Source organism: Anolis carolinensis, chromosome 2, assembly GCF_035594765.1.
Source record: "Anolis carolinensis isolate JA03-04 chromosome 2, rAnoCar3.1.pri, whole genome shotgun sequence".
Lineage (NCBI taxonomy): Eukaryota > Metazoa > Chordata > Lepidosauria > Squamata > Dactyloidae > Anolis > Anolis carolinensis.
In genome coordinates this window covers 24,722,226-24,734,558 of record NC_085842.1, presented here as the reverse complement: position 1 = coordinate 24,734,558, position 12,333 = coordinate 24,722,226, and the positions used below count along the sequence as shown (strand labels likewise).

The window sequence follows — 12,333 nt, the reverse complement described above, 5'->3', positions numbered from 1 at the left end:
TTGGATCTGCACCTACACAGTTCTGAAAACATGGAGAACAGAAAGAAAAACTGTTGCAGATTGACAATCAAAGCTACTGGAGTTGCAGTGGCTATATTTATATAATTGTCTTGTATCTTTGCTGAAAAAAACATGCTAGGATTTCTTTTTTTATTGCACTCTGTTATGGCTTCTGTATGAAGCAAGTTGCAGAGTGTTCCAACTTCTTTATAAAATTATCAAGTTAGTTCGAGGGGCGGCAGCAAACATATCTGAGTTAGATTTGACAGTTTTAGGAAGTGACTGTAAGAGAAGACCTAAGGAAACCAGAAAATGGACCCAAGCAGCCACTTTTGTTTCGTCCTAGATAAAAGAATGGATGGACACTTTCCTCAGAGAATGGGGCTCCGGAGATAACAGAGAGGAGATCTGTTGTTTCTGCATCATAAAAGGCCACCCGCCCACCGAGACAGTCCAGAGACACCCATACTGTGCTGGCACACCTACTCATGGAAGTGAAGTCAGGAACCATATGTTCTCCCCTGTAGTTCCCCGCAACCCAGAAACCTTCCTCTGGACCACACTTAAACTGGCCTTTTCTCCTCACAGATTTCCTCGCAACTCCCAGAGCCCAGTCATTGCTTCTGCTCACTTTGACTTCCCAGAAATATCTGCCTGCTGTGAATTCCTCACGTCCCAGCACAAATAAATAATGGTCAAATCTCTTAGGATTTGGGGGTAGATCTTGTGATATAGATCCCATTCTCATACTTTTATGATCCTCCGACAAGATGATTCGTGGGTGAGCTGTGTCTGGATCCAAGGTCACATTTGCTGTTGAAAGTGAATAGAGAAGGAGAAAGCGGTTTAAGAGAGGAGCTATGAGCTGTGATAACTGGCTTAAGTTTTCAAAGTCTAAACATATCATAGGAATTATGTTCCCTCTCATTACTTTGAGATTACAGAGCTCCTTTCTCTCTTTCAGGAACCATGTCCCCAAACCTAAGCAGACTGTTACATGTCAGCTAGTGGTGTGCATTTGTATGGAATCGCTGTTCGTTTCGTTTAGTTTCATTTGCTTTGTATCAGTTTTGTATTTGTCCCTGTTTCCAAAAACAGGTTGCCTATATGAATAGAATTTTCATCTGGTTTACGAAAAAAATGAAAATTTTTTGGACCATTGGCTGCAATGGGAGGACTTCCGAAGCTCACCCCACCCCTTGGTTTTTGGGCTAGAGGAGTGAAAATCACCACACTGGGAGGGCATTTCGACACCTTTTAGCACACCAACCTTTAAAATATTTGCGTCTTCCTCAGAGTACTATTGTTATTATTAATATTATTATTATTATTATTAGCACCCATTGGCACACATCAACTGACATGGGGAAGCAGCCCTCTCTCAGACTCAGCTTATGGTCCCAGAGTAATTATCATTGTTGTTATCATCATCATCATCATCACTCATTGGTACATATCAGCTGTACTGGGAAAGCAGCCCTCTATCAGAACCTGGGGTAAAATGAAAGGAAAACAAAAGCAAGCACGATAACTATGCAGCTTTCATTTTCGTGTCACTTCTCGTTTCCTACAAAAATGTCTTCATTCATTTTGTGTAGATGAACAGTCGAAATGAAACGATAGCAGAAACGAAATGAAGGAAAAAAAAATTGCACACATCTCTAATGTCAGCCAGGAACAGAAAGTACCCTGGACATTGCTGCCACGATTCAAAATTTCTTTATACAAGTTGAGTATCCCTTATTCGAAATACTTGGAAATTTCTATTGACATAACAATAATTGGAGATTGTATCTTATCCCACCCAACTCAACATTACCTTTCTGCAGCTGAATTCCAGAAATGAACTTGTCTAAGGAAGGAAACAGGACAGAGATTAAATATCATATAATATATGAACATAAGAATTTGCATATCCATGAGCTAAGTAGTGCTGTTCAAGAGTTCCATATCAGCACAAGGTCAAACAACTCCAAAATGCATATTTCACACATAGCAACCAGATATTTAATGAAAGCACCCAATGAAGATGTTCATCTGCTGTGTTATTCAAACAGTTCCAAATTTCTTCCAACAATCTGATTATCTGCAAGAGGCAGAGGTCAAGTGAGACTTCTTCAACAACTTTCAAATTGAAAAGTAATCATGCAAACATGAAAAACAAGGCAAAGCAAGGCAAGGCCTAGAGACCTCCAGACCCATAGCTAGAAATAATGTGGGGTCTAATACCAGAGAAAATGTGAGAGTTATTTTAATTATACCAAGTGCCTTTTCTCACTTCCTTTTGGGATGAGGAGACTCACACCACTTAAAACATTGGCACTGAATGATCCTGTGCAAATGCACTGGTAGCAAGAAACTATAGATTTCTTTGTAGCCATCACTGCCTTTGAGGGCATTTTAAAATGGACTCTACTGTCTTCTGTTAACGTGACAAATCTGTCTTGACTACTGCACTTGTCACTCATCTCTTTAGAATTTAAATCCTACACTTAGGCTGCATCTACACTGTCCTATATCCCAGGATCTGATTCCAGATTATAATACAACAACAACACTTTATTTATATTCTTCCCTATCTCTCCAAGGGGACTCAGTGCGGATCAAAGTACACATACATGACAAACATTCAATGCTGTTTTTTGGACAGAACAGAACAGAACAGAACAGAAGAGACAGAAAAGAGGTATGTTGTGTTTTGAAGTCCAGCTTTGGTGTCTTGGAAGTTGTGCTTAGTGGCTGTGCCTTGGAGGTTGTGCTCGGATTCAGCCACAGGAGGTGCTGTTGCTCCATTCTCTATGACGAAGAGCCATCAGGACTTCCTCCTTCTTTTCAGTCACCGATAACTGGCATTTTATGATGTCATAAAATACCTCCTCTGCTAAATTAGCAGTAGCTTATTTTTCTACTTACCGCTCAGCTGTTTTCGAACTGCTTAAGTAAACAGCGAGCAGGGCTTGACAGTCAGGTGCTCACCCCAACCAGGCCTTGAACTGACCACCTTTCAGTTGGCAGATCTTGTTATTGCTGGTGATTTTCCAGCTGTGCTACAGCCCAGCGCTGCATCTGCTTTGAACTGGATTATGGGCCCTTCTATAGGTAGGTTTTCCCCTGACGTTAAGTCCAGTCATGTCCGACTCTGGGGGTTGGTGCTCATCTCCATTTCTAAGCTGAAGAGCCGGCGTTGTCTGTAGACACCTCCAAGGTCATGTGGCTGGCATGACTGCATGGAGCGCCGTTACCTTCCCACCGGAGTGGTACCTATTGATCTACTCACATTTGCATGTTTTCGAACTGCTAGGTTGGCAGGAGCTGGGGCTAACAGCGGGCACTCATTCTGCTCCCGGGATTTGAACCTGGGACCTTTTGGTCCGCAAGTTCAGCCGCTCAGTGCTTTTAACACACTTCACCACTGGGGCCCTTCTATACTGCCATATAATCTAGAATATCAAGGCAGATAATCCATATTATTTGCTTTGAACTGGATTATTTGAGTCTACACTGCTGGATAATCCAGTTCAGAACAGATAATCTGGATTTTATTCAGATGTGTTGCAGGGGCTTATATCAGTCTAAACTGTCAGATAATCTGGAATAAACAAATAATCTGGGATCAGATCCTGGGAGCAAGATAGAAAGGGCCCCAGTCTCACACAGACTAATTGAATCCATCATTGAATTGTGAGTCAACATGTAGGTAAGTGATATTTATTCAAAGGGTTTGCTCTTGTGGGGATTGCTAATAGGATTCAAGCAAGTAGTACAAATTATTTTGACCTTCCAGAATTGTATGTCAGGACAATGGATTCTATATCAGAACTGCTGGGAATCCTACCAATCCTATCGTTTGGCCTAACACCTAGATCTAGAATACAGATCCTATTAAATGTATAAAGATACACATCATCATGGAAGCCATAAAACCTTTAATTGCTTCACATGATGTAATCTTATTAGTGTTGTGGATTGCTCTTCTGATTCTGAGAAGGAGGACAGGTGGTTGAAGAGGTAGCACTTGGGGATTTAGGGTTAACTGCTGAGGACGAAGACGAAGGAGAGATAGTAGATATAGCAGAGATCTCTCCTTTTTTGGAGGGACGAAGAGAGAAAGAAGGCAGAAGGTCAGCTAGGTTAGCAGAGAAAATGCTGAGCAATCAGACCTCGTTGAAGGTCAGCTGTGCTGGGAAGCTCATGGTTACAATTTAGCAGCAAGGTTAGAGGCCAGTGCTGGCTGCAACCGTCTTGCTTTCGAGTCTGTTACCAGCATTGTGTCTAGCATGGAATCTCTGAAACCTCCTGTTGTTTGCAACTTGTAAGCCTGTATATCAAAGACTTTATTTGATGTCTGCTGTGAAGACTTTTGTTTTGCATTTGCTTGAAGATTATCATAGAGATTGGACTTTCTGTTGTCTAAACTGCATTATCTTTATTTTGGCTGAAGGAAAGCCTTTTTTTATTTGCTTTTACTTGTGTTTAAGGCTGTTTCTGGCATAGAATTAGACAATTAGGGTATTGCATTGGATGACCTAGGGTCCTTCAACACAGCCATATAACCCAGAATATCTGCTGGGTTATCTGAGTCCACACTGCCATATAAATCAATTCAATGTGGATTTTATACAGCTGTGTGCAAGGCACATATTAATCAAATTTGCAAAAGTTAAACCTACAAATGTGGAGGAATCACTATATTCCAGGCCCCTTCTACACTGCCATATAATCCAGATTATCAAAGCAACAAACCACATTATCTGCTTTGAACTGGATTATCTGAGTCTACACTGCCATTTAATCTAGTTCAAAGCAGATAATCTGGATTTTATATGGCAGTGTAGAAGGGGCCTCAGAGAAAGTAATTGGGAACAAACCCTTCTTAGCATTCCTTGCCGAAGAAAACCCTATGAAATTAATAGAATTACTATAAGTAACAGATGACTTGCAAGCACTCTCATAACCTCTCCATATCCATACCTAGACTAATGGGATAAGCATAAAGCAAATACTTTCCCCAGTTGTTTTTCATTACCTTTAAATTGTTTTATTACGTTCTCCAGGAAGAAATTAATTTCGCAGAATTCCAAAGTCTTCCATTTCACAGCATGAGAAAAATCATACTCCTTAAAATCACAAGATTCCATTTGCTCCTGACATCTGTAAAAGAAACAAGCTCATAATTCACTAATCTAGAATTCCCAAGAGGAGTAAAAAAGGAAAAGAAAAAGTGCTCATCTACACTGCCATATAATCCAGTTTCTGATCTCAGTTTTTCTGGTTTGAACTAGATTATATGATTCAGTTCAAAACAAATAATGTGGATTATCTACTTCGACAATCTGGATTATATGGTGTGAGGAGATACTTGAGAGAGAGAGGTGCACGAGGAGGAAAGAGGACTATTAGGCAGAGGGGAAACTTTTATTTTGTTGATATCCCACCCTCTGCTGCTGATAAACATATATCTATACGTGTGTGCGTGCACATGAGACAATGAGGCCGTTGAGGGGAGAAAGAAGAAACCTCCACAAACTGAGTGACTTGCAGTTCACACCCGAAAATACGTTATCTCTGTCTCTGTGTCACCTCTCTTTATATATGTTTGTTACAGAATTCAATTTTAAATGTGTGTGTGTGTGTGTATGTATGGATGTCTATCTATCTGTATCTATCTTCAATGTGTAACCCAGTCCTGGAGTCAATATGCAGCTTCCAACCTTTCCTCACAGGTTACATCAATGTAATCTCTGGCTGGCTTTCAGATATGTAACTTCTGAACTGTAACTTGACATGAGACTTTAATATATAAATTGAAACAAAGAAATGTTTATTCATGAATTCTTTTGCACATAAAGCGTATTTGTTACAAAGCACTTCAGTTCCACCTGGATGTTATTGTTATTATCTTTCACTCTTTTGAATACATCAAATTGATATTATATAATTTTCAGAACAGTACGATTTATTTCAACTTGTTCAGGCAACCTTCTCTTTATAATGTATGTTTCTCCTCAGCCTTCTCAGCTACTGTGTTTCCCCAAAAATAAGACAGTGTCTTATATTATTTTTTACTCCCAAAGATGCGCTAGGTCTTATTTTCAGGAGATGTCTTTTTTTCCATGAAGAAGAATTCACATTTATTGTTGAACAAAAAAATGAACATTTATTCTATACTGTACAGTAGTTGTCATCACAAACCAACATAACTAAACCTGACCAACTGTGACTCCTGTCAAGAATTTCTTGTTACTACCATTATTTCCATGTACAACTGGTATGTACATTTACCAATCCTGCATGCTATGATGTTTTGTTTGGCGGGTGCCGGGCATGCTTCCAAACAAAAGCTTTGCTAGGTCTTACTTTCGGGGGAGCCCTTATATTTAGCAATTCAGCAAAACCTCTACTAGGTCTTATTTTTTGGGGATGTCTTATTTTCAGGGAAACATGGTACCTTATAGTCACTCTTTTCCATAAATATTCCAACTGGAAACTTAGTCTCAAAGGACTCTCTGTCTCTCAGTTTCACCTGACTGAGGAACATTAATAGACAAAAACTACATTATAATTAGTTTTTCTGTTACATATGGCAATGTAGAAGGGGAACCAGTGATATCCACTTACCTTTCTGCTGTGTTCTTAATGTCCTAAAAAGAAAAGGAAAGAAGATGTGGGTTGCTCAGTACTTGCCAAAGGTTCTTTTAAGAAGATTTCTCCTCCTCAGAGTCTGATGGCAACTTGATAATTTTTCAGGCCCCTTCTACACTTCCATATAAAATGCAGATTATCAGTTCTGAACAGGGTTATATGGCATTGTAGACACATATCATCCAGTTTGAAGCAGATAAACTTATGTTGTAATTACCGTATTTATGAATTTAGCACCAAAATATCACAATATATTGAAAACATTGACTACAAAAATGCATTGGATAATCCAGAACTTTGGATAAACAAGTCTTGGATAAGTGAGACTCTACTGTATTTGCATTTAATTACACAATGGCACATAATCTAATCACAAAATCTGTGTAAATTCCATATACGCATAGCCTGAAGTCCATTTTATACAATATTTTTAAAATAATTTTATGCATGCAACAAAGTTGTGTAAAGTAAACCCCCAGGAGAAAACTATCTTAACTCTCCATGTGGACAATTTTGGATTTTGGAGTACAATATGTCCTTGGATCTGCACAACCGTAACCAACAGTTTCATTTATCTATGTTTGGAGGCTTTTAAACAGAAGCTGGGTGGCCATCTGTCAGGGGTGCTTTGATTGCATGGCAGAGGGTTAGACTGGATAGCGCTATGATTCTAAGATTCTATCATAGGGTTGCCATAAGTCTGAAATGACTTGAAGGCAAAGAATAACAACAAACGGCAAATTCAGAGATGCTGTAGGAAGCAGGATGCTACAATTGGAATTATAATGCTATAATTGTGTGGCATGAATGGACTCCAGGTTTAATGGGATGTTTCCAGTTTCTTGTATTTTTTCCTCTCTTACACCAAGTCATACCTGCAGGAACTCACTTGCTGGCTTCCGACTCTTCTCCTCAGTCTCCTTAATGAAATTTTGAAATCCAGAGACTTTCTTGGCCAGTCGGTCCAGCTGTTACTCTCTTTCCCTTTCAATCTCCTTCTCCACCTCCTGCAACTGGATCAACAGACGTTTTTCTTGTTCTTTCAGAAACTGGTGCAGTTCTCTGAATCCTGCAATCATCTGTTCTCTTTCTGTTCTTGTACGCATCTAAAACAAAGAGATGGAGGAAGAAAAATAAATAGGAGGGCCCCATGTTGGCATACTGCTATCTTTTGCCACAGGGAGAGGTGGGTAAGAAATAAAATTATTGTTGTTGTTATGATTATTTTGCCCACAGGTTGAGAACCACTGTCATAAAGAACAGGATGGATGGTGGTCTGTACTAGGGGAAGTTATGCCCAATATGCCAATGGGTGGAAAGCCTGTGCAAGGCATACTGAAGCTTTATCTTGACAATTGGGATGAAAACCTGTATGTCATTTGAATAGTGCTACCTATAAATGTGCGGTGAAGTTAATCTGTTTGCTTCCCAGTAAAAATGACACTTACAAGTAAGTTTTGGGTTTCCTTTTTTATCTTGTCTTTATTGTCTAGAATATGTTCTTCTACTGACTTTAGGAACTGTAAGTTTTCATGTAACTTCTCCTAAAAAGACACAAAAGTTGTTAGATGCACACTAATTTCAGTACCACAAACAGCAAAAACACATGTATGAAATGCATGAGCACCTGCCATTCTAACATGCACCTCATTTTTAGAGATGTTTATAATGGGGGGGGGGGGGAGGGGGAGTATGTCTTAGAATCTAAGAAGTACGGTATCTATCATTATTATATACCCCCAGCCTTTTCCCCACATTGGGAATAAAAGTTGCTTCCAACAATTAAATAAAAAGATGTTAAAAATCCACAAGCTACAAAAATTAAAATAAGAATAAACAATAAAAGCTCATGTTCCAAAAGCATTCCCTCCTGATGTTTTACCTACATCTATGGCAGGCGTCCTCAGAGGTTGTGAGGTTTATTGGAAACTAGTCAACTGGGCTTTGTATATCAATGGAAGGTCCAGGGTGGGAGAAAGAACTCTTGTCTTTCATTTGCTTGAGGCAAATGTAAATGTGCAATTGGCTACCATGATTAGTTTTTAATGGCCTTGCAGATTTTTTAGTTCTTCTCTGTGGGTCCAAATGGTGGAGGTGTCATCCACTAATCAACCAGAATTTCCCAGAAGACATCACAGCCCTGTTTCACCATTGCCTCACCACAAACTACATCCAGTGAGATAATGAATTCTATTAACAGAAAGATAGAGTAGCCATGGGGAGCCCTCTCAGCCCAGCCATAGCAAATTTCTCAATGGAACATTTTGAAAAACAAGCCCTGGAAACAGCAACAAAAATCCCACTATATGGTTCAGATAATAATAATAACAACAACAACAACAACAACAAAACTTCATTTCTAAACCGCCTTCTCTCCCTGAAGGGACTCGGGCGGTTTACAGACACAAAACAAAAAGGCAAACATTCAAATGCCTCAAATGAGTCAATATAATACAAGACAATGCACAGTAATAACAATAAACTTACAACAAAGAATTAAACACCGAGATAAAAATAATTTTAAAAATCCACTAAGACATAGTAAAATAAACCATGAGTAAAACATTACAACATATACCCTAAAAGCAATTGAGATGACACCTTCACCATTTGGAGCCATGGATAAGAAGAACTAAACAAGGTCCTGGACCACCTCAACAGCATCCACCCAAATATCCAATTCACCATGGACTGACACTTGATGCTCAGGTGTCGGCGGTGGCTGGGAGGGCCTTTGCACAATTAAAACTTGTGCGCCAACTGCGACCTTACCTCATGAAGTCTGATCTGGCATTGGTGGTCCATGCCTTAGTTACCTCTAGACTGGATTATTGCAATGCGCTCTACGTGGGGCTGCCCTTGAAGACTGCCTGGAAATTCCAACTAGTCCAGCGCTTGGCAGCCTTGTTGCTAACTGGAGCTAACTTTAGGGAGCGGTCAACCCGCCTACTTAAGGAACTCCATTGGCTGCTGTTCACCTTCTGGACCCAATTCAAGGTGCAGGTGATCACCTACAAAGCCCTGAACAGTTTGGGACCCTCCTACCTTTGTGACCGCATTTTCCCCTACAAACCTGCACGATCTCTTCACTTATCAGGGAGGCCCTCCTCTCGCTTCCGCCACCATCACAAACGTGGTTGGTGGGGATGAGGGAGAGGGCCTTCTCCGTGGTGGCCCCCCGGCTCTGGAACTCACTCCCCAGGGAAATCAGGCAAGCCCCCACCCTGGTAGCATTCAGGAAGAGCTTGAAAACCTGGCTCTTCACTCAGGCCTTTGGATAAAGATTGCCCATCCCCATAACAATCTTTTATCCAGGACCATTTCTGTACCGGTTGCACTTTTTACCTTGTTAACTTGACATAGACACAGGTTCTTTTCCCATCCCAAATTGCTCTCCCACTAATTTGCAGCACTTTATCTATTATCTCGTGTTTACAATATTTACATGGTGCACTTTACCGAGTCTATTTTTACAACCTCTCCATTTTAATCCATGTTTTTGTTGCGTTTTGTTATTTAGTTTTATTGGTTAAACTTTACATTTTATAATTGTGCATGTCTCTTGTCTATTGTTGTGTTTTATATTGTTACTAGCTGTGCCCGGCCACGCGTTGCTGTGGCTTAGTCTGGTGGTGTTGGTCAGTCTACATTAGGTTGTATTTATGCTGTGACATCCACCCTTTTTTATACTCACATAAGTAGTAGTATTTGAAGTTTGTTACCTTCTTCAAATTTTGTGTTGATTGATAATTGCTTGAGATCCCTGTTGTCTTTGGTTTGTTGTTAATCGTGATGTCTGATTCTGCTGAGTGCGGTTTACATCTTATTGTGGTACGATAGTCTTTTTTTTGCCTGTGTAGGTGTTTATTATTGTTGTTGTAGTGGTCATGAAGGCTGGATAAGTTAGATGCTACTGTATTGTTTTTTGGAGGCCCAGTGTAGCACTGACTGGCCTCTCAGCCTCAGTGCCTGGCTGCTTTTGCCTGTGATGGTGTAGATTCTTATTGTGTTGTTGTCATTGTTATTATTTAATTGTTTTTTTGGAGGTCAAGTGTGAATGTAGGGATTGAGGAGGTGAATGAGCACCGAATGGCCTTGTAGACTCAGTGCATGGCTGATTCTTGCCTGTGTAGGTGTTTATTATTAGTGGGTGAGTGGATGGATAGATGAGTGGATGGATAGATAGAGTGGGTGCTCTCCTTGTTTCCTTTATTCCTATGCTGTTCCCTTTCTCTGCTCCGATCCTGAGCTCGCTGATAAGAACACACTGGTCAGAAAGGAGGGTAAATATAACCGGATCAATGGTCTTTCTGTCCCTTTTGCTCTTGGCCTTCCGGGCAGAGAGGGAGGGCTCTTTTACTTGGCATTCCTTCGCTTCCCTTCCCTCCCTCCTTCCTTCGTTCTATCCGTCCCAGCCTTTCCTGCCTGCAGAGCCATGGAACTGGGTCAATGGGTTGGATGGCGGGGAAAGGGAGAAGGAAGAGGCCTCCAACTGAAATGCATGGACTCCATGCCATGGGGTGCTGGAATTTGTAGTTTGTATGCAGTCCAACCCCTTTCTTTCTTTTTGTCATGGAGGAAGAACCCACCCAAACCTCTCAGACAGATGGCCATCCGGTTTAGTTGTGTTGTTATAGTCATGATGTGTTGTTGTGAGTTTTGTGGGTCTGGATTGTGGTTTTGTGGTGTGGTTGTGTTCTTACAACCGAGAGGCAAGGCTTTTGTGTTGTGTTGTCAAGTTTTGTATTTCTGGGGCGTTTAGTTGTGTGCCAAGTTTCGTATTTCTGGGGCGTTTAGTTGTGTTGTTATAATCACAATGCGTTGTTGTGAGTTTTCTGGGTCCGGATTGTGGTTTTGTGGTGTGGTTTTGTTGTTGCAACCGGGAGGGAAGGCTTTTGTGTTGTGATGCCAAGTTTCGTATTTCTGGGGCGTTTAGTTGTGTTGTTATAGTCACGATACGTTGTTTTGAGTTTTCTGGGTCTGGATTGTGGTTTTGTGGTGTGGTTGTGTTCTTACAACTGGGAGGCAAGGCTTTTGCATTGTGTTGTCAAGTTTTGTATTTCTGGGGCGTTTAGTTGTGTGCCAAGTTTCGTATTTCTGGGGCGTTTAGTTGTGTTGTTATAATCACAATGCGTTGTTGTGAGTTTTCTGGGTCCGGATTGTGGTTTTGTGGTGTGGTTTTGTTGTTACAACCGGGAGGGAAGGCTTTTGTGTTGTGATGCCAAGTTTCGTATTTCTAGGGCGTTTAGTTGTGTTGTTATAGCCACGATACGTTGTGAGTTTTCTGGGTCCGGATTGTGGTTTTGTGGTGTGGTTATGTTCTTACAACTGGGAGGCAAGGCTTTTGCGTTGTGTTGTCAAGTTTTGTATTTCTGGGGCATTTAGTTGTGTGCCAAGTTTCGTATTTCTGGGGCGTTTAGTTGTGTTGTTATAATCACAATGCGTTGTTGTGAGTTTTCTGGGTCCGGATTGTGGTTTTGTGGTGTGGTTTTGTTGTTACAACCGGGAGGGAAGGCTTTTGTGTTGTGATGCCAAGTTTCGTATTTCTGGGGTGTTTAGTTGTGTTGTTATAGTCACGATACGTTGTTGTGAGTTTTCTGGGTCCGGATTGTGGTTTTGTGGTGTGGTTATGTTCTTACAACTGGGAGGCAAGGCTTTTGCGTTGTGTTGTCAAGTTTTGTATTTCTGGGG

At 40.7% G+C, this 12,333-nt stretch overlaps 1 protein-coding gene across 3 annotated transcripts in view; it reads right to left on the bottom strand.

Annotated features, from left to right (window-relative positions):
* Positions 1-142: 142 nt before the first annotated feature.
* Positions 143-12,333, bottom strand: part of LOC134297064 (zinc finger protein RFP-like) — a 34,552-nt gene continuing 22,361 nt past the window's right edge. Inside the window, exons 1-5 of one of the 3 annotated variants that reach the window (XM_062973662.1) lie at positions 7,518-7,633; positions 6,619-6,641; positions 5,027-5,151; positions 1,820-1,852; positions 143-813 (exon numbers count right to left, since the gene is read on the bottom strand). In XM_062973662.1, coding sequence (XP_062829732.1) covers positions 272-813; positions 1,820-1,852; positions 5,027-5,138 — 687 coding nt within the window. In that variant the 5' untranslated portion in view covers positions 5,139-5,151; positions 6,619-6,641; positions 7,518-7,633 and the 3' untranslated portion in view covers positions 143-271. Of the gene's footprint in view, positions 814-1,819; positions 1,853-5,026; positions 5,152-6,618; positions 6,642-7,517; positions 7,749-8,090; positions 8,187-12,333 lie in introns of those variants that run through there. The other 2 variants (XM_062973663.1, XM_062973664.1) reach the window with 2 other exon arrangements.